The sequence below is a fragment of the Lissotriton vulgaris genome, chromosome 6 (assembly GCF_964263255.1).
Source record: "Lissotriton vulgaris chromosome 6, aLisVul1.2, whole genome shotgun sequence".
Classification (NCBI taxonomy): Eukaryota; Metazoa; Chordata; class Amphibia; order Caudata; family Salamandridae; genus Lissotriton; species Lissotriton vulgaris.
The window spans coordinates 776,102,992-776,128,123 of NC_141694.1; the positions used below are offsets into that span (position 1 = coordinate 776,102,992).

At 40.4% G+C, this 25,132-nt stretch overlaps 1 protein-coding gene across 1 annotated transcript in view; it reads left to right on the forward strand.

Moving 5' to 3' along the window:
• LOC147707973 (amine sulfotransferase-like) overlaps nucleotides 1-25,132 on the forward strand; it is a 442,169-nt gene that overhangs the window by 163,983 nt on the left and 253,054 nt on the right. The window contains exon 4 of the mRNA XM_086926784.1: nucleotides 2,609-2,741. Within this exon, the coding sequence (XP_086782910.1) occupies nucleotides 2,609-2,741 (133 nt within the window). The remainder of the gene's footprint in view (nucleotides 1-2,608; nucleotides 2,742-25,132) is intronic.

Sequence of the window (25,132 nt, forward strand, 5' to 3'; positions counted from 1 at the left end):
CCACTCACAATGAGAAACCTTACCTCCCCGCATTGAGAATCTCGCCGGGATGTCATTTTGCTTGCTCGCGGTCGCGAATATGATGTTCAGGACGATGCACTACGCGTGTTCGCACTGTGCTACGTGCAGCTCGCGTAGTGCGAAGTTGCGCAAACTTCGCAAACTCCGCAAGCGTAGCATAGTGCTTCGCCCAGGATTAATTATTACAGTGTTGGTAACTTCTTTAAAATACATCGACTGTTTTTTTTCCCGTTTTTTTTAGTACTTTTACCACCCTTCCACAATAGTCCTTGTTAAATTCACTTCGCTGGTATTCACTTCGCACAGCTTATTTCCCTGTGCACAGTACTCGTGCGTTAACAGCAGCTCTTTACGTTATTTTGAAAATGTGCACAGCGGTTTTATTTTCCTTTTGAGTCAGTGAAACTGACAGGATTCCTTAGGGGTATCGCTAAGATGGCCGCCCTTATGACGTCAATCACAGGGGACCAATGGGCTTGCAATATCGGCGTGACGCTAGAGCATTCCCGTGATGCTTCACGATTTCGCCGAGCCCTTGTCAAAAGTCTCTCAGCGGACAATTTATTTCCCGATTCACTTACTTTATTTGTAGCATTTCACGGATTCCCGCTACCTTTGTTTTTATTTTCGCCTGCTCGTCCTGCTTGCTTTCCTCGCCGTGGTTAGTCGCGCAGCATAGGTGGTCTTGTGAGCCTCTCCTCCGTTAGACCCTCGTCGCCATTGTTATAAAGTAGGTACGGACCACAGAGGAAGGATAATATCATTTATTGATAAGTATATAATGGAAAGGCCCACAGGGGACAGCTGGGACAAAGGCGGGCACGGGAACAGAGGAAGGGGGAAAATCGCAGGGACACCGGGTGACGTCACATAAAAACCAATCCTAGCATTCCAAAATGGAATGCGTGACGTAGGGTTAACGCTATCAATAACAGTGCAAGATAAGTAAGGTGGCCGATAAGGAGCAACATTGGCAAGTTTCAACACTCCCCCTCCCTGTGGCTCGATCCAGCTGCCGAGCACGAGACAGGTGGCAGGGAGAGAGGGAGGTGTGCCGGGACACTCACCGGAGCCTCGCCGGGGACTGCTCTTCAAAGTGGATGCCCCCACTGCCACCACTCCGGTACTCCCTCCACGCCAGAGGGCCATTTCACTGCCCTTCGTACACCGGAGGCCTCGGGGGATATCGGCGCAGCCCGCTCTGTCGTCTGTAGGTTCAACAGGCGCTGCCTGGGTCCCGTATCGCAGACACGGTATTCATATCAGCGCCCTTTCAACGGGTGATAATTCCGACCCAGCGGGTCCTACAATTCACTTCAGTGCGTAAGTTCTCTTTGTTTAGTAGTTCTGTCAATCTCCTAAGTAAGGTAATATTATTCAACTTCTGTTGGCTAGTCTCATTCTTGGCTGTGTGTGCCACATTTATGTCCCTCAAAGGTCTGTGCCAGTACGCCTCATTTGGCACGATCAAAGTAATGCGGCACCATCTGCACCATAAGTGCAAAGGAGATGAGTTCCTGTTGCAGAGCAGGAGTCTGCTGTTTGTGATTCCCTCTCTAGTTCTAACTTTGTATTTTTTATTTGAATGTTTTCTTTGCTATGCTCCGTTTCTTTGGGTGTGTTGATGGCAAGACAAAAACAAGCATTTGCAATGCAATAGGTCTCGCATTACAGAAAGTTTGAGCTATCGGCGTTGTATTTAATAATTCAACGCCACTAGCTCAAACTTTTAGTAATGCAAGACCTATTAAATTGCAAATGCTTGTTTTGTAAAAGCACCCCATGCCACGCTTTCACTTTTACAGCAGCCACGCACCTTTCTTTAGATGAGCAACATCTAAAGAAAGTTTCACGGCCACCATTAAAGGTAAAGGGTGGAATGAGGTGCTTGTAAGAAAACAAATTAGTCCATAAATAAATAGCTAAAACCTACGGTGTCTCTTGCAGTGTTCATCAGCCTTGGACTGACTGGGGAACCCTGGAGAGCTGCCCCCCACCGCACCTTAAAGCAGAGGCTGCCCCCGCGTGACAGAGACGAACGTAGTGTCTGTGTTACATACCTGCTTATATGATAGGTGCCCCGTTTGATGATTGTTTCTTCCTTTCTGGCCCCATCACTGCTTGACATTTTGGGGTAAAAGCCCAAAATTCAGCTCCGAGTGCTGATGTGTGGACAAACAGAAAATGTGGACTCATTCATTTATAGAACTGTCAAAAAACATGTATTTGGTGTGTCTTCTTTCCCTACTCGGGATTATTTCAGAAGCATTCTATACTAACAGGAACTTTTAATTTTCAGAGCAATTATTACCACAAATGGCCACTATTTCATAGCACTTTTACATGAACATGTGTATTTAAGTTTACATTACTGCCAGGAGGTGTAACTAAATCATTGTGCTAGCTCGTTGTTGCTGGAAAGGTATGCTAACCATGTGTATCAAAAGGAAAATATGTATCAAATCTTTTACTAATTTTGCCAAAAACAAAAATCACCGCCTAAAACCAGAAGCAAAAGAAATACAATATGTGTTTTTGAAATAATTATTCTTTGAGACCTGTTTTTTAATTAATGTATTTGCTTCAGGTTATATATGTGACCAGAAATCCGAAAGATAATTTGGCTTCGTACTTCCACTTTAACAATATGCTACGAAAGATTGATGAAAACCCTACTGCAATGATGGATGAACACTTTGAAGCCTATCTCAATGGAAAAGGTACTGTATATATGTAGCATATTGAACTATTTTTTGTTAAATGTGAGAATGTGAGAATTTTGGGGCATATTACCAAGGCGGGCGATATGTGATTATCGCCGCTTTAGCGGCCGTTTTCGGCCGCTAAGCGACGATAATTTTATCGCCCTATTAGCAAGCTGTCGCTAACAGCAGTTAGCAACAGCTTGTAGGCGATAGCGAGCGTTTTGGGGCCCGCTTTGCATGTCAGCAATATTTATCGCTAATGACATGCAAAGTGGGCGTACCCAACCTGTTAGCGACTGAAAGCCTTTGCTAACGTCGCTATCGCCTATTAGCAAGGCAGGTGTAGCCATGGAAATATTCGCGCTAAGCGCGAATATCTCCAAAAACTAACGCCTGCTCAGACCACTTCTTAGCCATTATATCCAATGGGTGGAGGATATAATGGCTAAGACCCTGTTAGCGATAATGTGTGAATATCGCTGTATTCTCAGAGATATTCACGGATTTCGCCGCTATCGCCGGAAATATTATCCCTTTTGAGATAAACGTTGCTAATAGCATGTTATCTCAGCGATAATATCCGGTGATGCGCGGCGATAAAAAAATTGGCGCTAAGCCTACTTAGCGATAAATATCGCTAGTTGTTGGTTATATGCCCCTGGTTTAGTTTGCAGAAAACATTTGAAAAATTATTTCCATTGCCTGTGCACGTGTAATTGGTTCCGATTCAAACCTAAAATCTGTCCTGTCTCTGCATGCAATGAGTTATTTATTCTCAAAGCTGAAACACGCACCAGGAATTGAATAACAGAATAGAAAAAAATAATTCAACAAAATTCGAAAACAATGGTGAGTAAGCATAAACGTGTTTAAAGAGAACAAAAATGTTACTCAAAACGAATGAACACACCTGACAAAACAAGAGGGTTGCAGTACTTAGACATTACAGGAAGTCATAACACATTACTTAACAAAATCCAGGATATTCCTCCTCCGCAACTGGACTGGATAGTATGCAACAGAGTTGTTCACATCAAGGCAATGGTAAACTATGGGGATGATGAGGTCTAATTGCAGGCTATTTAGATTTGGAAACCTGGTGTCAGAACCCCATTTAAAGGGCCCAGAGCAAGAAGGGGCTACTCAGTTAAACAACGATAGTTGAGGTCTTTTACTCCTGATGTCCCACGGCTTGACCTAATCATGGGTCTTGAGCAACTGGACCAAGTACTACCTCTTCAGGACTTGATTATCAGAGGTAGAACAGGTGAAGCAGTCCAAGGCTTCTCATGGAGGAGGTAGGTGCAAGGTGTATACAGAGACAAGAATCAAAATACATCCAGTAACCCCAGTAAACAAATCTCCAGCCAAATACTCACTTTTATGACAAAAATAGTATTTATATAAGAATCTACAGTAAAATATGAGAGAAAAAAACAATATACGCAGTCTTTGTAAGACAAGCATGTCAGCATTGTCAGGGTATAGTCCTGAGTCTCACTTCCCTGTCTACTGGCAGTAGTTATTCCTCATTTGTACAAGGAAACATTCAGGTTTGTCTTAAAAGTTCCACTATGGGATTTTAGAAGTCAAAGTGTTGCAGCCCTGTAGTACTAATTAGTCAAAGCAAGATCCACTAGGGCTCTGCAGCCCAATGATCAGTCTACTGGCTCGTGCTTGTGTTGTGTTACAGAGGACCCCGGGAGCATTAGCGTCATGTTTGGCTGGAATGGATGCCAGCAAAGAGCTTTAGTCATAACACAGCTGGCAAAGTGGAAGGGTGTCTACGATGATCCTCTGGTGATGCTGAAAGTCCCTCTGATTCCGAAAATAAGGTTTGATTGTTTACTTGGTCTCTGAATCTCAAGTAAATGCTCTGGGTATAAGGATTAGATTCTACTGCTCCTCATGGTTGCACATTGCACATGGGCGACGTTTCCCACTCTTCGCAGCAATGCAATTTGGGTGGCACAAGAGCAAATGCCCTGATCAGTGCAGCAATGCTTTGAATTCAAGATGGCCCCGTCTGGCATATGGGGTTGCCTACTTGTGCAGCACCAGTGCAAATGGCCTGATCAGTGCATCAACACTTATGTTCATGGTGGCCCTTTCTGACATTTGGGGTCGCCTAGTTGGGTAGTACACAGGCCTGATCTGTGCTGCAGACCCACAGGACTGTGAATCCCACACTCCGCTTTACTGATCCACTTACTCAGGAGGATTCCCCCACTGGACCTAGCAGCCTTCAGGCCTTCTCCTCCTCACAGGGTCCTCTGCTATCAGCAGGCAGGTAGATGCTGGCACTTCAGGCTCCAGAGCAAGTGGTCTTTATTTTCCAAAACTATTTTAATGATTCTTGCCTAGAAATCATTCTGTTGTGAATACAGTACAATTTGTGTAGATATATAGCATCAGAATATATTGCAGACATAACACAGTAAAGTAACAGTTTCAGAGTTGGCCATTTAGGCAAACAGTCAATAGTGGACATTGTGAATACACTAAACAATATCTGCTCCATGAGAGCTGGGGAATGGAGAGTGGTAGGTCGCAGAGTGAGAGTGCTAGTGTGTAGGCCAGTATTATGATTTGACAGGTGTTTGTTTGGGGATGTTGGGGTCTCAGAGGGTGGTGGTGGTCTAACGGGATGCAGCTCTAGGGCATCCATTATCATCTCATATTTGTGTGGGTGACCAGTGATCACGTTGGAAGGTCATCACTACTGACTATCATCGCATGTGCCTGTATTAGATTCTTCCAGAGTTCAGCTACATGGAGGTGATTGCAACAGCAGGGTGAAGCCTAAACACCGAGTAGTGAGTTTTGCCATTGCTGGTCTTGGGTATCCCCCCCAAAGGGACCAGTCATGGGGAGTGATTAAGAGGGCTGTCTGTCAATCATGTAATTGTGGAGAGGACCTCGCTCCAGAAAGGGTCCAACCATGTTTATATACAGAGCATTTTGTGTCAGGTGTGCAGGTTTCAGCTGGCAGCAGAAGCAGTTCAGAGATGAAAATGGTACCCTCAGACCCACTTTTCAGTTCACTTTCTGTTCCCGAGGAAGGACTCTCAGATGACTGCCTGCTACTGTGGCCTGCTGTGCTCTCCACAACACTGCTTTGCTGCACCTGGAAGAGCTGCTCTGCTGGCTGGAACCTGCCTTGAACCCTTAGAGGACTGACCTGCTTCACTAACTCAATGCATGACCACCAGAGTGACTCCAAGGGCTAGGTTGCCAGCCTCCTGCTCAGAAATTCATGGAAAGAAAAGGCTCCCACCATCTTGCACCGCACCGGGACCCAGCTTGTGTGAGTCATAACACCTAATGAGGTGCCCCTTAAGTCCTGAACCCTTTGTGGTAGTGCTAAATGTGCCCAGATAGCCAAAATCCAAAACATGGGACTTGCTCTGAGAACCAAGAGAAGACCAGGGCCAACCTGCTTGTCAGTCTGCCCAAGGTGCCTCGCTGTTCAGCCTGACATGGTGGCAGCTCGCACTACGTTCTTCTCCGCAAACAACTAATCCTTTTCAGCGGTGTTTCGCCAAAGGGGTATCCAGCCTCCTAGCACTCTCATCAGCTACTGCACCCTGCTTCATTCCTCTAGAGATTTTTGACTTCCAAAAAAAAGTGATTATGTCCAAACGGAGAAATCTTCAATGAGACTTCATCCAGTGGCTTCCTTCAACAATGTTCCTCCTCCAACACCACCTGTACCCCTGCCCTGCTTGACTTTATCTTCTCAGAACGGTTTCTTTAGAATATCTTCCAAGTCTGAAGGTAAGCGCTGACCGGGCCAAAACCACTTTTTGTATCCGAACCACGCTCCATTGCGGTTGGCTATATTTTTTTACTTTGACCCAGTCTCACACGACAAGATGTCTGTGGCTGGCACTTTGATCTTTTAGGTGCTAGGTTTCCATTTAAACTTAAAAAAAATCTTAATTCTGGTTCTACTTGATTGGATGTTTATTGTTTTCGTGTTACTTAATTTATTACAATTTGCTCTATTTTTCTTAGTTGGTGTGAGAATTATTTTGTGTTGTGTTTTCACTTCATTACTCTCTGTGTGCTTCATTAATACTTTAGACATTGCCTCTATGTTAAGACTGACTGTTTTTGTGCCCAGCCACCAGAGGGTTAAGGACAGGTTAATTTAGCAAATTCTGTTGTTCATTCTGACAGAAATTATGGCTACTGCTTTAACAGGAGTCTCCCCTCCTTCAACCAACAACCCAATTTCTCACAATCGCCATGTTTAACTTGCCTTTATTCATCGCCAATCTCATGATTAAAAAATATGCAATATGTGCAGTAACAGTGGGTAAGTGCTTATCACAATTACCTGGGACGCTTGCAATGAAGCCCCATATAATGATTTTTGAAGAAGTCATAAAAATCTATGAAGCTATATCTAACATGAGGTTACCTCTGAAAAGGATGTAGAAGCGAGTAGTGACAGTCAAATGTTAGACTGATTCTGTACCTGCCTTGCTTGATTATTAATGTACATTTACGATGTTGCAATACATAGATTTTCTGATTGCCACTAAACGATTGATAGGATCTGGACAATGTTAGCCACATGATGTATGTATGCCACTTGAAATTCCCTAAAAGCAACTGTTTTATAAGCACCATGGCTAAGTATCCCAAAAGAGCACCATGGCTAAGTATCCCAAAAACAGTATTGTAGTCTGTTGTCTATGATGTTCAAAAATGTCCCCAAAATGCCAGTCGTCACCCAAAGGAAATGTACTCACAAGGAATACTCCGTCTGACTAAATCATTTTACAAGTGCAAATTTCTGTAAAGTACAAATGTTGTTTCGCACTTGTAAAAAAAGATGCATGCAAGTAAAACGTAACAGCCCAAATTGAGTTTTATTCAGGGACCCTTATGCTCCTTTAAATAAGAAATATGACATATATGGATAAAGTGAATGACCGAGGGTCAGACAGTAAGGTGCAATGGACCTGTAAGATTAGAAATCTTTCTCTGTTGCTCAGGAACTAAAAAGAAATTAAGCATCATGGCTAAAACTCAGAAACAGTAATAGGTATTTTCGAGGCCACAGAAACGAATAGGTGCTAAATAACCCTTTGTATGGGGTAACCAATGTTTGAATTTTGAGACGAAAGTAGTTTATGTACCTTAACTAAGAGTTATCCTAACAAAGTTTGCCAGATGCCAGGGTCATGGGGGGGGGGGGCAAACATTAAAAACATTAAAAAGGGCAGGCCCAGCCCTCACAGGCCACGCCTGTAACTATGGCAGTGGATAGACCAAGCAGACTGCTGGCCTTGAGATACCGACCCCTGGGGCCCCCACAGGAAGTCGCCATCCTGATTGGGAATGAAGGCACATGTAAATCAAAAGCCAAAGCAATTATTACTGAATATGAAGCCTTTTACACAGATTGATATGCATCCTACACACTCTCTCAAGCAGACCTTAATGCATACTTAGATTGTATAGCACTAGCCTGGTTAGAAGGCCCCTGTAGACAGCTACTGGAGGCACCTATAACTATTGATAAGATCTCCATGGTAATATCCAGTCTCCCCATGAATAAAGCCCTGGGGAATGACCGACTCCCAACTAAATTCTATAAAACGTACTCGCCACTATGAACCTGTAGACTCCTCCAAGTACACAACAAAGCTTTGGCTCAGGGCATGTTAACGCCCTGATTTAGAGAAACCATTTTCAAAATGTTGCTAAAGCCAGATAAACCGCCCACATACTGCAAATCATAATTTCCACTGTCTCTTATTATAAATACAGATGTAAAGATACTGGTCAAAGTCCTAGCCAGCCATTTACTTCTCTTTTTACCAGACTTGGCACTTCTGTATCAAGCAGGATTCATACCAGTATTCCCCCGCTCATAATTTGAGGACAATTTTGGCCCTCAATCGCAAACTAAGGCCACATATGGAGTCAATGGTGGTATTTTTAGTAGTCTCAAAGGTGTTTGACTCTATGGAGGGGGAGTGCCTTTCTGCAATCCACTGTTGAGTGGCAAAAATCTGGGCATACGAAGAAAGAGTGCCCCTCAACTACTCGCTTTGCATCTGGTCTCGCTTTCTCGAATATTGTCTGCCGTAAAAGGAAATTCCCCCAAAAAATGAGAATGGCTCTAGGTTTTGCATTTTGACCAGATCTGTGCTTTTTCATCATTAGTGGGAATATGTGCACATGCTGCAACTCAGCTTCCCAGTTCCAATGGTATAACTCTGGAAAGGCGCTTTTGAAGAGTTTTAGCACAAAATCACGTATGTCATTGACTTCAGAATTTTGCTCTATGCCTAGCAAACATAAGTTTTTTCTGTGTTGTCTATTTTTAAAATCCTCCAATTTCCAGAGTACATCACACATTCTGGCATCATTAGCTGTAATTATTTGATCAGTGCTATCTTCCCAGCTTCCAGCCCCACCACACGCTCTTCTAACGCAGTAGTGCGCTCTACTATTTCTGAGAAAGCTTTTGTTTCTTTATGAATCGCCCCCTTGCAGTTTTTTTATTAGCTAGTTCAGCAACTTGTGCTCTTGATGGGCTTCTGCTTGCATCTGTTTGAGCGTAGAGTGTATGAGACCCATAGAGGAGTGAGTATCTGACTTGCTCACAGTAGCTTTGGAATCCTTGGGTGCAGATTCATTTATATTTTCATCATTGGTTTCTATCCTGAGCTGGATAGGAGAGTAGTCCCACTGTAATTGGCCAGCTTGACTGTTATCGGAGCTCAAGCCTCTATTTTTCCCTAGACATATAATTTTTCTTCTCTTAGTGCGGCTTGGTGCCCTTCTCTGAGTGTCCAATGTTGTAGGAGGACTGACACTGTCCTCTCCTGTAGCTTTGGGCTCTGTAACCTCAAGATCACTCACATTGGTATGTTCTTAATTCGTCTGTTAAAGAAAAAAATGCATTGCCATTTGGAGTTCCCATATTTTCATTGACAAGCTTTGCAGAGACATTGTTATTACAATTGAACTGACACCCTCCATGTATTTCCAAGATATTAACTAGTGTGCAGTCAGTATGCTCCACTCCCTCCTTTCTCAGCCCTTATTTAAGCTCTATGTTAGACATATTTGTATTAGTGATATCAGTAATATGAGCTTCTAATACAGCAATCTCCTAGGGTAGTTTGGGTAGCGTATTTACTGCAGTCTCTAAGCCTGTGGGGTCATCCGCCTCCACTATCTTATTAGCAGTTTTCCCCCAGGTGGGGCTTTAACCTGTTTTCCACTTGTTACCCTACCAGAGAACATCCCAGGCACCGTCTATTGTTTGGGCCTGGTTGCCGGGTTGACAGGACGCTTCTCACTGCTGGGCGTCCTGCCATCGATCTACACCCCCTTCTGGATGAGCGAGAGAGCAGTGTCTCTACCTCTCGGGGCTGCCGTCTTCAGAGCAGCAGAGATTGCCTTTGTACCGGTCGTGGTGCCTTCTTTCACTGGCGGTTTTGCCTTGGGGGGGCATCTCGTGACCACCAAGCCCTCCCAGCTCCTACAAACACCGGAGAAAGTCTGCAGAGCCCTTTTAGACTAGAGGTATGTTCCATTTTTCAGTGTCTGCACGCCGATATGGAGCTCTTTGATTGTCCGTATAAGAAGAGCTTCTATATGCTGTAGTGTACTGATCCAGAATCTTGAGTACATCCAATTTTAAATTCCGCTGTTAAGCCCGCTTTCTTTCTCTGGGTCTTTCACATTAGTTAGATCCTGGCAAGGGAGCAACTTTTACAGCGGTCACGCAGCCGTCATCTTACCTCCACCCGCCCTTGTCTCAATACCATACTAAAATCTGTCTGATTCCATTACATGAGTATGTATATCCCTTTCTTTGCCACACATACAGTTACGCTTAATAATTTTGTCTTGAAAATTCACCCAAAGTAACGGAATAAATCTGTTTAACTGCCTTCAAATGTCACAATGGCAACATCAAGAGGTTGCAAAACGTATTGATTCAAGTCCTTCTTATGATTCTCTCAAGAAGCTATAATGATTTTCACACCAGTGTCCACTAACAATTCACTCTCTTTACCATCAATGGTTACTAATATTTTAAGATTAACACATTTCTCAACTACCGAACTGCCACTTGTAGCAGTTACTTTAATGGCCAGAGTTACTTTGATGATATAGTTAAACACTGAATCATTGCAGGTTTCCTCAACCACACTACCCTCGTTCATGTTTCTAATGCTACTGCACTTTGTACTAAATTGCCCAACTATCCTGTTTTCCAAACAACTGCCAGACAAGTTTGTAAATTAGGTAAGTGAATGGCTGAGCCAAATTTAACCACATACTCATGAAGGAGTTACCCTTATATAAGGAAAAGGCACAGGGTATATGTAGGAAAAACAGAAAAGATCCTTTTCCCCCTGAGGCTTAAATCAATCTAAATCATTTGTTTTATAAACCGGCAAAACCATAGGTCAATGGATGGGATTACAAAGCTGAACAGTTGAAAATAAAAAATAAAAACTAACAAACATCAAAGTTTCAAAATTGCATTATACTATCAATCAAAAGCCAGTTAACACATCAAGAAAAATAATTCTGTATCTAAATATTGTATTCTTCATTAATATGCAAAAAAACATAATTTTAAAACAAAGGATTTTAAAAAAAATACATCATTTTCAAGTGCTAGTGGAGATAATACAAATCAAATCTTCAATATAATGTATCTCATGAAAACATTCTAATACACATAGATATTACAATCATCAATAGGACACTACTTAAAAAAAATTATAATTAAAAAACAGCTTCAAGATTAATCACAACTGTAAAAAAAAACTGTCCAGGCAGATTTTCAGTGAAAGATCAACTATTTGTCACCTTGTTCAGGACAATCATTAAAAAATGTAAATCATCACTACAAAAAAGAAATAGTCATTTTAGTATAAAAAATGCTAATGTTGTTAAAATAAACATATCACAACAACCAGATGTCAAATTGTTAACAAAACTTAAAACAGCTTTGAAAATACTAGTCATAAGGAACAACATAGTAACAAATAAAATTGCGATTGACTAATGTTGCCGATTTGTAAAATGTAGTTAAAACCACAAAAGGTGACATTCTTTAACAGGATGTTAAAGATATAAATACACATGACCCAAACACATAATATATGTGTTGCGAGTCATACCTTATAAAAATTGTCGCAATACGGAAAGAATTGTACATTTCCTAGGTCAGGGAGTAAGGTTTCCTAGAACAATGTGGAACCGCTTCTCTCTAAAGGATTGGTATTTGGAGATTAGATTCTGTAAGGGATACTAAGTATGTTACAAAGACCTCCACTCACTTGTATTTTAGAGATTATAAATATATTTTCCAGAAACATTCTTAGAAGTAATAAGTCTCCAAAATTGTTCAAACATTTACTGGCGGGCTCAGGTGGCTAATGCTCACACATCTGGGTGTCCCTGAAGATTAAAAGAGAGACACCTAAATCAGACACATCTTAATCTCACCTTGTGTAATGGAAAGATCTGTATTGTCTATGTTGCTGTTAATAGACCAAACTCCAACTTGTATGCAATTCTCTCAATTAATTGGATACTGTCATGAATAAAAGGCAGAGCTCTGAGAACATTTGTATAAGTAGCTATTATCTTCTAATATACACAACAGCGCAACTGATGATATTGATAAATGCAAGTCTCATAGATATAATCCTATCAGGATATCACATTTCATCACTCCCAATAGGGACAGCAGCAGCAATAACTATTTGCAAATATAGATGCTGCAATTTGTGAACTCTAGCAGTTACTTTATAACATGATGCTGGTGCAATGTTAGATATAATCACAATCAACTACGAAATGCACCAGAAAATTGCGAATATTGGTCTTATCGTAATTAGATATCTGGCCATAAAAACACAGTGTTTGATGAATTAAACACCTTCCTCTGGATTGTTATCTGCAGAAGCTTGGCTGTTTTTGCTTATTATTCGTTTTTAGAACAGCATTTTTTGCCTGCGATTTGATTAGTGGCTAATCTAGTTGTAAGGGTTGTGACATCCCCTACAAAGGTGTTAATATTTTTAGCTACTTTAAGGACTTTTCCAATTGTTGCATTTTACATACCAATAGACTTTATTGGAAAATGTTGGAGTTGAATCAAGCTACATTTGATCTCTATTCGGCTGAGGAGTAGAGCCCTCAAACTTGCAAAAACCAACTAAAACTTTTAAAGCTGTGACAAATGCTTCAATTTATTTATTTATTTATTTATTTTTAAAATTTGTAAAGCGCAACGTTTGCCCTTGGGCGTCTTGGCGCTAAGACTCACTGATAGCCTCGAAAACTCAATTGCAGTTAATAATGCAGAAAGAGCAAGTGGAGAAGAACTTATTGGTCAAACAGCCACGTCTTCAACAGTTTTCTAAATTGTAGCAGTGTGGGAGTGGATCTAATTTCCAATGGAAGAGTATTCCAAAGTCTGGCTGCAGCTATGGTAAAAGATCCATCTCCCCAATTAACTGTCTTTGTTCTTGGTACAATTAGACGGAGAGCATTTAATGACCTTAGTTGTCGGGTGGGGCAGTATAATATAAGCTTCTGCTTCGGAAACTTTGGCCCTAACTGATGGATGGCTTTGAAGGTAATACATAATGTTTTAAACTTAATCCTGTTTTTCACCGTCAGCCAGTGATAACTCCTGATTGCTTGTTTAATTGGTTTATATTTGGGGGTGCCAGACAGCAGCCTTGCAGCCGCATTCTCGACCAGTTGTAGCTTGGCCACAACCCGAGCTTGGGCATTCAGAAATAAACCATTACAGTAGTCGAAGGCGGACAATACTAGTGAGCTCACCACCATTTTTCCTCCTTTGTCTGAGAGAAATGGAATTATTTTTCTAAGGAGTTTAAGTTTGAAAAAAGCTGCCGAGGCTACTTGATTAGCATAGCTAACGAAGTTGAGTCTCTCATCAAAAATCACTCCTAAATTTCTGACCTTCTGCACCGGAGAGGGCAGTGCACCTAGCAACGGAGGCCACCAGATTGATGACCAGATAGGAAAAAGTTTACCAAAAATGATCACCTCCGTTTTCTCTGAATTCAACCTTAGACAGTTGCAGGCCATCCACTCCTTAATTGCCAACATGCCTTCCTGAAACCTGGCTGCCACCTCTTCTCCATCGGTATTGACGGCTAGCACCAGCTGTGTATCATCCGCATAGGTGGTGAGGCTCATCCGGTAGCTGTTAATAACCTTAGCTAAGTCCGCCACATAAATGTTAAAAAGGGTCGGACTTAGGGATGAGTTTTGTGGCACTCCACATGGAAGAGCCAGGTCCGCTGATCTAAAACGCCCCAGGGTTACTGCCTGGGTTCTTTCCGACAAAAAGGAGGCTAGCAAAGCTCTGGCTGTAGCCTGGATACCCAGCTCTTTGACCCGGTCAATCAAGATGGTGTGATTGACCGTGTCGAAGGCCGCAGATAAATCTAGCATGATCAAAACCGCCGTGCCACCCTGATCTTTAATGGCCCTGATATCATCCGCGGCCTTGATGAGCGCAGTTTCGGTTCCATGCAGTTTCCAAAGGCCAAACTGTGACTCATCCAGCAAGTCATTCTGATCAATAATTCCGAAAGCTGGGTGTTCATGACCTTCTCCACCACTTTCGCTAAAAATGGCAAACTAGCAATAGGCCTGTAATTTTTTAGTAACTCTTTATCCAAGCCTGGTTTCTTCAGGAGTGGTTTTAATAGCGTATTCTTTAGCTTATCCGGAAAAACACCTGATGTGAACATAGTATTACAGATTTGTATTACAAATGCACTTATTAAGTCCATTACAGGAGGAAAGATCTTGGGTGGACAAGAATCAAGAGCAGAACCTGATTTAATCGACTTAATAATGTCCATTATTTGATCCTCTGTTGCCTCTTTAAATTGGGTGAGTGAGCATGTAGTTTGTTTATTAGATACTATAGGTGCCGAATTAATTGGTGAACTAATCATGGAGAACTCAGCATAAATATCATTCACTTTTGAATAGAAAAAATTTGCCAAGGCGTCGCAAAGAGTCTGCGAGGGAGGAGGAGCCAAATCGGGCCGACTTCCCGTTAATGACTTCACCACCTCATACAATTGTCTGCTAGAATTTTTGGCGCAATCGATTTGTTCCTCATAAAAGTTTTTTTTGGCCTCCAAGATCATTTTTTTATATTTGGTCAATGTCTGTTTATATACTGTTCTAGTTTCACTATCATAGATTTTACGCCATCTCCTCTCAACATTCCTGCAGATCAGTTTTTGCTTTCTCAAAGATTCCGAAAACCAAGGTGCTGAGGGCGTCCTCCTGTTTTTAGAGATAGTTTTTAGTGGAACAGATATCTCTCCTGCCGAAGTTAACCAATCTGAGAATTGCTACACGGCTACATTAGATTCTTCAACTGGTTCATCCGGTCCTTTTCTCCAGTACAAACATATGTCTATTCACAAACATTTTCTTTTAGCCTTCTAAATATTTTTCTTGTTGATTGATGGCTCTTTGGAAAGCATCTAGGTCTCTGTGAGCTTTACATGTTGTGTTGGTTGGATCTGATCATTAACCATCTGTCGTTATTTGCCCAATTAATATTACAATAGATTTTCCTTCCTATCTCCCTTGTACATTACTCCATCTATAGCTCCCAGGTAGCATTAAGAGACCTGATCAAGTGGCTTGGGAGGATTGCCAAATTAGGAAATAACATTTTGCATGTTCAAGAAATACCAGAATAGCTGTAAAAGAGAAGGAAAGAGAAATAAAGTAAAAAAAACCTGTACTCAAAATAATAATGTTCAAAATGCACAAATGTAAATATAGTGTCTTGTAAATGAAAGAATGCTAGGACTACTTTTATTCTCGCTGTGCGCTGTGGGCCTGTGACATAAGCGTTGGAGAGATTAGTTGAAGGCAGGTTTGGAATGTTGAGCTCTGGTGTACATGCATCAGAATAAAGATGTGTAAAATTACTCTTGTGTGTGGCGTGGTCATTGGTGACAAGACAGGGTCAAGACTGATTTGATATAGCTGGGTCTGAACTAAGGTGGTGAAGAGAGCTAAAGAATGATGATGGATTCAACCCAGATCTGTGATTGGGGGTGAGTGTCTGAAAAGTTTCAGCACTCCGTCCATCATCTCCATTGGTGAGTACTTGGGCTGACAGGACGCTACAACTAGTGACAAGATAGGGGATACAAAGCCTGTACACTGAAAGCGCTCTTCTAGAAAGTTTGCGATGGACCAGCAAACTGCTTCTGAGTGCCACGTGTGCCGCAATCTAAGTGTAGAATCAACACTGGCACCGGTGGAGTCTCAGTGCAACACCAGCCGGTATAAAACTCTTGAAGATAAAGAATGCAACATTGAAAGTCTGCTTGTCGGTATCCAGGAACTGAACGATATGGCTGCAAATAAAATATACTGCTCCATTATGCAAATTAATGTTATATACTAACGGAGAAAGAATGCTAAAGGTGGATGCAACCAGGTTACAGAAGCAGCACACCGCAAACTTTCACTACAAAATAAATGAAATTCATGTACTACAAAGCCAAGATTAACCAAGTGTTTGTGAAGAAATATTTAAACACAAAGCCAAACAATGTTAACTGCTTTCAGGGACTTGTAGTGTACAAAGCCTTATCTACTTACCAAAACATTAATAAATCATCATTTCATGATTTGCTGTTGAGCGGCCCAAGGAGGGTTTGAGGTTGTACTTGTGGAGCTGTTGCCTTTAAGAAGTTACCCCACCACCAAAGCAGCTGCATAGGGGCACAGAACAACTTCATAGACCGCCATCAGTAGAGAGTTCCAATGGAGAGCCAGAGCCAGATCCAAACTCCAAAAGTCATTAAAGCTGTCTCGGAAGACAGCACATCACAAGGCGCTAGAGAGGCTCAGTCGGATTAAGTTCAGCAGGAAGTGCCTAAGAGACCACTACAGTCCACCAATGTATATAAACGATTGCTGTATTCTTAAAATCACCTCTGCATTTAATACTGCCAAAACACACTATATTTTCTATAGATGGACTTCATGAACAGAGGCTTTTGAAGATTTTATTGAAGCAGGTGATGGAAAAGATCATAAACAGGTCATAAAGTATCAGAGAAACATGACTGGTGAAGGAGCGAAACTAGACTAAAAAGATACCCCAAAAAGGTGAAGTGACTTAAAATCAAATCAAAACAGCCTTGAATATCAAATGTAATCCATTGCCAAATGTGGATTAGGAAATATACATATTCAGTGAAGAACGCCAAAGACCAGGTAAAAATAATTGTTAGTTCATTGAGAGATTGGATTCTCTGGTGAAGCACTCGCAATTCAATGAATTTATTGAGAAATAGACCTGCCTCAGATTGATGATCAATGGAGGTCTGTCAGATTCATTTATACATTGAATACTGAAAGAAGTCTGAGCTTAGAACAAGTAGCAAGGCTGCCCACACTGAAGAGCATGTTGATCATCAAACGACTTATATGGAGGCGCCCAAACTGCATTATTTTTAACCATGAAAAGTAAGCCAAGATACAGGGACACAAGGCAGAGGGACACAAGGCGGTGTCTCCACAGACAAAGAAAATGTGTTACAAATGTGGACTGTCATTTACACTTGAGCGTGAATGTCCTACCATTGGACAGATATGCAACGGCTGTGGTAAATCGAATCATTTTGTGATGACTTGCAAGGTAAAGAGAAAATTAAGTGTATTACAATGTGAAAACAATATGACCAACCAAACACTACCTCTGTGACATTTGACACGCTCCCACAAGGCTAAGTGGTCACACCAATTGAGGCAAATCAATTTCTAGTGAAAGTGACCATGACAATTGTGCAATGTTGATGTTTACTTCAAAAAGACATGCACATGTGGGACTGGTCGAATGTGAGGGTAAATCCAAGGTGAAGAAACATTTTCAATGAAAAAGCACCACAAACATTCCCTGAAGAACACTCTAAAGATAAATGTGTGTTGAATACCATTCATAATTGATTGGGGTACATCAATAAATGTCATGCCTGAGGAGAAATATCAAGAATTATCTCCATTACCACAGCTTACAAAGTGAAAGAATAAAGTATACACATGGGCTGCCTCAACACCCTTAAAAAGTCAAGGTTCATTTTTAGGTAAGATAAAATATAAAGAAATTATAAGCACCTGTTCAAGTACTTTAAGGAATAGCTTCAAGTGCCTGTTTGCTGAGTTTCAACACTACTGCTGATATGGGACTGATATCAGTGAACTACAATATGAGTGCTCATCATGAAATTGCAAGTCAATTTACTTAGTTATTTCATGGATTAGGAGAGCTTAACACAATTAAAGTAAAGTTGCACATAAATGAGGATGCTCATAGGCACAGATGAGTTGCATTCCACTTGCAAGTAGCTTTTAAAAAGGAACTTAATTTGTTGCTTAAACATTACATCATTCAGCGCTCCACTGGCCCGACACCAAGGGTTTCTCCCATTGTATGTGTGCTTAAAAGAGAGAATGAAGGAGGTGTATGCATATGCTTTAACATATGTCAGGTGAAGAAGGCGATTGAGCGATAGAGACACCCTGGTCCACACATTGCTGATATGATAAATCAATTGAATGGTGCAAAGTTCTTCTCATAGTTTGATCTACATGAAGGATATTGCCAATTGGAGCTTGAAGAAAAATCCAGGTACATTACAACCTTTTTATGCATATTGGTTTGTTTTGCTACAAGTGTTAAAGTTTGGTACATCCTCTGCTGCAAAACATTTCCAAGATGTCGTAAGATTTATCTTATGCCCTACTGGGATGACATACTGGGTTTAGGAGCTACACAGAAAGAGCATGAGAAAGCTCTCATGGAAGTATGTCATTTGTTGAACAGTGAGGGCTTAACCCTGAATGCTGAAAAATGGGAATCCCGCAAGAAAAGCTTGAAATTCTTTGGCCACGTTTTTTCTGAAGGGGGTATTACACCTCATCCAGCTAAAGTACAAGCGTTGTTAACTGTATATCCCCCACAATACATTTCTAAATTATGATCTTTTCTTAGAATGGTTAGTTACTGTTCTAGATACATAAAAGAATTTGCTGTGGTCAATGAACCGTTACAAGAACCAACACAAATTATGTGTCTTTTCATTGGTCTTCAAAATGTGTGTGACAAGATAACTCTTCTCACTAAGGCGTGCGCTCTTTTACCATGAAACTATTGAGTTTCTTCACATGGATAATTATCAGTTTATGACTCATAAACAAGGTCTTGTTCCATTATAAGTAGATTTATATTTGCAAAATAATGTATCCCTTATTTTCAATCATTAGTATTACACGTCTTCATCATTTACTTGATTTTTCAAAATTCCAATACCCAATGCATTTTGGGTCAGTTGGAGTGACCCTTCATCACGGGTCTGTGGAAAGAAATAATACAGGACCATTGCAATCACTAGCATAATATTCAAAAACTCATATTAAACCATATCTTACTGATGGTGATACTGTGTGAAATAGCAGTGGAAGGATGGTGATGGCAAACAATCTAAGTACAAACTACAAGGAAAAGCGTTCCTGTGATACTGAAACCAAAGTGAGGTGTTTTTTAGAGTGAACAAGAATGGTGATGAAATACCCTGTAGGGTATCAGTATCTGTGAGAAGAGGAAACCGTGAGGGTAACATATCAAGGAAGAACCTGGTACGGTACAGTGGGAAATTAATAAGTTTACTGATAAAGTAGACGGTGCAAAGTGAATACGCAACGAAGGTGAACTAAGTGATAAACGGTGTGCAAATAAACGAACGAGAATGGACTCAAGTGGTGCACGACACTTACTAGTATGTACGGACAACAATCATCAAGGTACAACGCTGAAGCCTTCTCCTTCCATGTTCAGAAAAGACGTGAGTGACGAGAGTAACTATACAGCCAATTGGCTGCTATTTTCTAACGTGACCCTAGTCACGTGATATGGGTACCTGAGCTTCAAAATGGAGCGCGTGCTTCCATCACGTATAATAAAGATGTAAATAAAAAAAATTCGGTAAACACAATACATTCATGAGGTCAAAAGACGCTCATTTACCTAATGAAATTGGTATGAACAATTAAAATATATATGAAAGGTGAAATGGACGAAAAAAAATGGCAAATGAAAACGAGCTTTGAGAGTATAAATGGAAAGAAACAGACGAGGCATGCTGTGCCGATCTATCAAAGGTAAAGAAAGAGTCGAAAAAAGACTATGCCGCGACTATGAAAGACACGTAGAGTAAAAAGGCACTCACGTGTCAAAGGGTGTATAAGGGTGAGTGTGGGGGCGCCAATAAGGAAGGTGTACAATGATGTGAAATATAGAAGGATAAGACACACAGAGAAAACATGATCTAAATGTATGAGATTATGACGAGGAGAATGAAAAAATGTTTTAGATTTCTAGTTCATGAAAATTATACAATAAACATAGCAATGCAGTTTTAACTGATAACTGCTTCATTAACATATTATGTAGTTACATGAAAACTACATTAAAAAATCATAAGATTCAATATGTGAATATACGGTTCATGAGAATCTGAATAGTCAAGTGACCAATGTTATGGTTGAATTGCAATTTCACAAGAAACAGGAAAATTCCACCCGATCATTCATCCCTATGGGCTGCAAAGAGTTCCGTTTTTTTTATCCAAAAGAATTCTGATTTCAGTCTTTGCTTAAATGAATCCATGTCGCAGCGGTGTTTTTCTGCCTCCAGTATTGTGAATTTCAATTGCGATTTTTGATGTTTCGCCTCCATCCAATGAGTAGCTACTGTGGATTTTGTGTTCTGTTAACGGATGTTACTTTTGTGTTCTGTCATCCTGATTTTAATTTTCCTTTCTGTCTGTCCTACATAAACTTTGCCGCACGGGCATTTTAATCGCGTAAATTACATTGTTAGTGTCACATGTGCTTGAATGATGGAGATCTATTTTATACCCTTTGGTGGGGTGCATGAACACATTACCTGAAATGATGTTATTACAATGAACACAATTTAAGCATCTGGACATGCCATTGTAGGTACTCTTGTTCTCTTTTTTCGTTGTCAATATTTCTTTTACATTTTTTGAACTTTGAAAAGCAAAAGTTATGTGATCACTGTATATTCCTTGAAGGTCAGGGTCCATTTTTATGAGTGACCAGTGATTGTTGATGATGCTCTTTATTTTGTTTGCTTCTGGTGAAAATTTTAACACACATACAGTTTTTTTCGTTGTGTCTTTTGACCCTGTTGTTAATAAAGCTTCTCTGGACATGTTGTTCACTCTTTTTGTCGATTCTTCCAAGACTTCTTGGGGATATCCTCTTTGTCGGTATTTTGTCACTTGATAGGCAAATGCTTCCTGGAGGTTAATAGAATCGAGGTGATTCTCTTAAGTCTAATACATTGTGAAGTAGGTAGATGTTTCTTTAACGTTTCTGGGTGAAAGCTTTGGTACAATAAACTGGTGTTTCACTCTGTGGTTTTTATGTGTACTTTTGTGTTCAGCTTCTGATTTTCTATGGAAATGTATACATCCAGAAATGCTATAGATTTTTTGTCAATGTTGTGGGTGAATTTAATTCTTTCATTATGTGTGTTAATCGTTTCAATGTTTCTTTCAAGTTCCTTTCTGTCACCTTTCCATATTAGGAATATGTTATCAATGTAACGTTTGAAAATAATCAAATTTTCAGTCCAATCCGGATTACTTAAAATATGCTCTGATTCAATTTTTGACATAAAAATATTGGCGAACGATGGTGCCCCCCCGAAGCCCATTGATGTACCGTTGCATTGACCATAGAAGTTATCCTGCCATTCAAAATAACTATGATAGAGGGCAACATGCATACGTTTTAACAAAAATATCTTGCCTCTAGGCCTTCATTGTGTGGAATTGAAGAGTAAAGGGCTATGACATCCACAGTGCATAGCCAATAATCTGCTTCCGCATCTAGGGTAATGGACTTGAGTAAGTTCAGGAAAGCAGTGGTGTCTTTTATGTAGGTGCTACATTTTTGTACTATTGGTTGAAGGTACCAGTCTACATATTTGCCGATTGGTTCAGAGATAGAGCCACAAGCTGAAAATATGGGACTGAACGGAGGGTTTTTTGAATCTTTGAGAATTTTAGGTAGCATATAAAGTTTTGGTCTGCGGGGAAATTTGGGGCCAGATGTAGGTAAATCTCATTTACCGATTCATAAATACCGAATTTTACCGATTCGGTATTTATGAATCTGTAAATGAGATATAGGAAAAAATTCAGTATTTTATACCGAATCGGTAAGATTCGGTATTTACCGATTCGGTAAATACCGAATCGGTATTTGCTATTGAATGCTATGGGCCTTGAAGCCCATAGGATTCAATAGCAAATACCGATTCGGTATTTACCAAATCGGGAAAAATACCGAATTGCTAAGGGGGACAGGGTGTCACTTTGACACCCTGTTGCACCCCTGTAACTGGCTTTTGCGCCAGATGTGCATGTACACAAGAATTCGTAATTTACCATGCTTTTGTATTGCATGGTAAATACCGAATTCTAAAGGCCCTGTAGCACTGTTAGAAGTGCTACCTACATCACAAACTACATTTTCAGTATTTTTACCGAATGGTAAATTTACTGAATCGGTAAAATGTACAGAATCAGTAAATTTACTGATTCTGTAATTTTACCGATTCGGTAAAATTACCGATTTGGTAAAATTACCGAAAATGTACGTTTTTTTGTCACCTACATCTCCATAGCCCTTTACCGGTCGGAAACGGTATTTTTGGCCGTTTCCGACCGGTCAAGGGCTACCTACATTTGGCCCTTGGTCTCAAAGAATTTGTGAGTTTTTTCACTGATCCATTGCATTTCAAGAGCATGATCCAATATGTTTTGTAGAATTCTTTGATATTCATTGGTGGGGTCGTTATCCAATAGTATATAAATTCCTTCTTTGTTAACATGTTTGTTGACAGTTGTTGTGTAAAAAATGGTATCCATTACGATTAATGCTCCCCCTTTGTCTGCTCTTTGTAAGGTTACATTCGTATCATTACTGAGGCTTTTCGAAGTGCTCCATTCTAGTGAGGAAAGATTGGTTTTCTTGGGTTTAGAGAAATTGAGTTTCTGGATTTCAGTAAGAATGGTTCTCTCAAATGCCTCTATGGTTTTGTGGGAAAATGGCACACAAAAATTGCTTTTAGGTTTGAATTCTTTGGGAGTAGGTTCTGTCACGTTATCCAATGTAGTTTGATTGTCTTTGAAAAAAGACCTCAATTTCAGAGATCTAAAAAATTTGAATAGCGCTATTTCAGTTTCGGGCAAATTGGACCTGTATGTCGGGACAAAGGAAGTACCTTTGTTTAAAACGGCAATTTGTGCTTTGGTAAGCTTTTTAGATGATATATTAATGACTAGGTCACTTTCGTCTGACTTCTTGTCACTCTCTTTTCTCCCTCTTCCTCAGTTTCCTTTGCCCCTCCTTGTTTTTCCAGTTGTGGTGGAGCATTTGCTGCTGGGCTTATCTCTAAAAAAGCCGGTTGTTGTACTGGAGTCTGTTGCATTTGTTTCTCTGTGGGTTTTGATGTGCTGACAAACGGTCTCCTTGTTTGTGCGATATCTGAATCTGAGACTACACTTTCTTGTGAAGAACCAGTATTCCATTTGTGTTGTGGTGGTTGCCATTTTTTCTGATTATAAATCTCTGCCAAAGTGTAGACTTCTTCAAGTTTGTAGTCTAAAGTATCACAACAATTTGTTTTTTCTTTCTTTCTTTTCATTGGTCGCAACAATGTGAGAAGAAGTTCCAAAAGATCAAGTAAGCTACAGAGAGTGCCACTGAAATGGCAAACTTCATACAGAGGTTGAGTTAATGTTAACCCTGTTAGGTTAGGTGCATTCCAAGCACAGAACAACAGAGAGTCACATTTCGGTAGACATATCATGGCATAAGCCAGTAAAAGCCTGTCGCAAACGTTGGGATTGGAGGTCACAAGAATACAACTACATGATTCTTCATCGTCCATGGAATGATCAGAATCCTGCTGAATTTTTTTTAAGAGTGCTATTACAATGCCCAGTACCCAATCTAAGACAGCGGAGGCTTACATCAATTGTATTGTGAAATCGAGCACACCAGCTGCCATGTCTTTACACAAGCCAGGATAGTGACATATTAAAGTTAAAAAGACATTATTGCTCTTCAATCATGGAACCACCATTCTAACCTCCTCACTAATGGCAATTGACTATATGAAGTTCAAAAAATGTACAAGATTAACTTTTAGAAACTCCAGAAGGCATCATTCTGCGAGGTACATGAATTTTTATTCTTGAGAGTCTCCTACAACAAGTCATCTACATTGCCAAGAAGGTACATCGGAATAGTTGCCACAAAACGAGCTCTTTGTGATCTAGTTTGGTTTCCGAATCTTGAAGAAAGGATCAAAAAAGAGTTGAAGGCTTGTCACATATACAACTTTTTTCATCTCAAGTTATTCAGCACCCTTTGTACAAGTCAGAATTGCCACATAATGCGTAGGAGAAAATTGCCATTGATTTCTTTGGCCCTCTTGAGAATAGACATCATGTTCTAGTAATTGTTGATGAATACTCCCGTTTTCCATGAATGTATGACTTTACATCGCATACATTCACAACACAGTAGTTTACATCACCTTTTTTACAATGCAAGTCGTTACACTTGTGTTAGGTGTGCTGGACTTAGGAATAGTATGATTTACTATTCCAACTCCAGCCTACCTAACAGTAGGGAAGGTGTTGGAATAGTACATCATACTATTCCTTAGTGTAGAACGCTATCCAGCGCAAGTCGTTGCGACTTGCGTTGTAATGACTGTGTTGTAAAGCTATTGCGGTGTACCGATCGCGTTGTAAAGGTCATTCTCCGTTTTCCATTGGTAGAAAACCTTTTTCATTCACCTCACATAAAAAGGTTATTCAAAATTTAGATGGCATCTTTGTGACATAGGCGGTTCCAGGAGTCTTAAAATCTGACAACAGCCCGCTTTTTAATAGTCGATAATTCAAAGACTTTTTAAATTACCTTAATATAAACCTCAAATAAGAACTCCTTTTTTACCCCAGGCCAATCGTCTGTTAGAACAGTTCTCCAGTATTGGGGTATCTTTCATAGATTCACATGCTTGAATCATTCCCAATCGTTGGAGTGGGAGTCCCACGGTACATAAAAATAACAAGAATCATGCACAAAATAGCCATATTATAGGTAAATTAGAACCCGGAAGTAAAATAGCTAGAAGTTAATAGGAAAAAATCTTCCACTTTCATGACTCGTCCAAGCCATTATAGATAGTCCAAACTACAGCCAATCAGGCG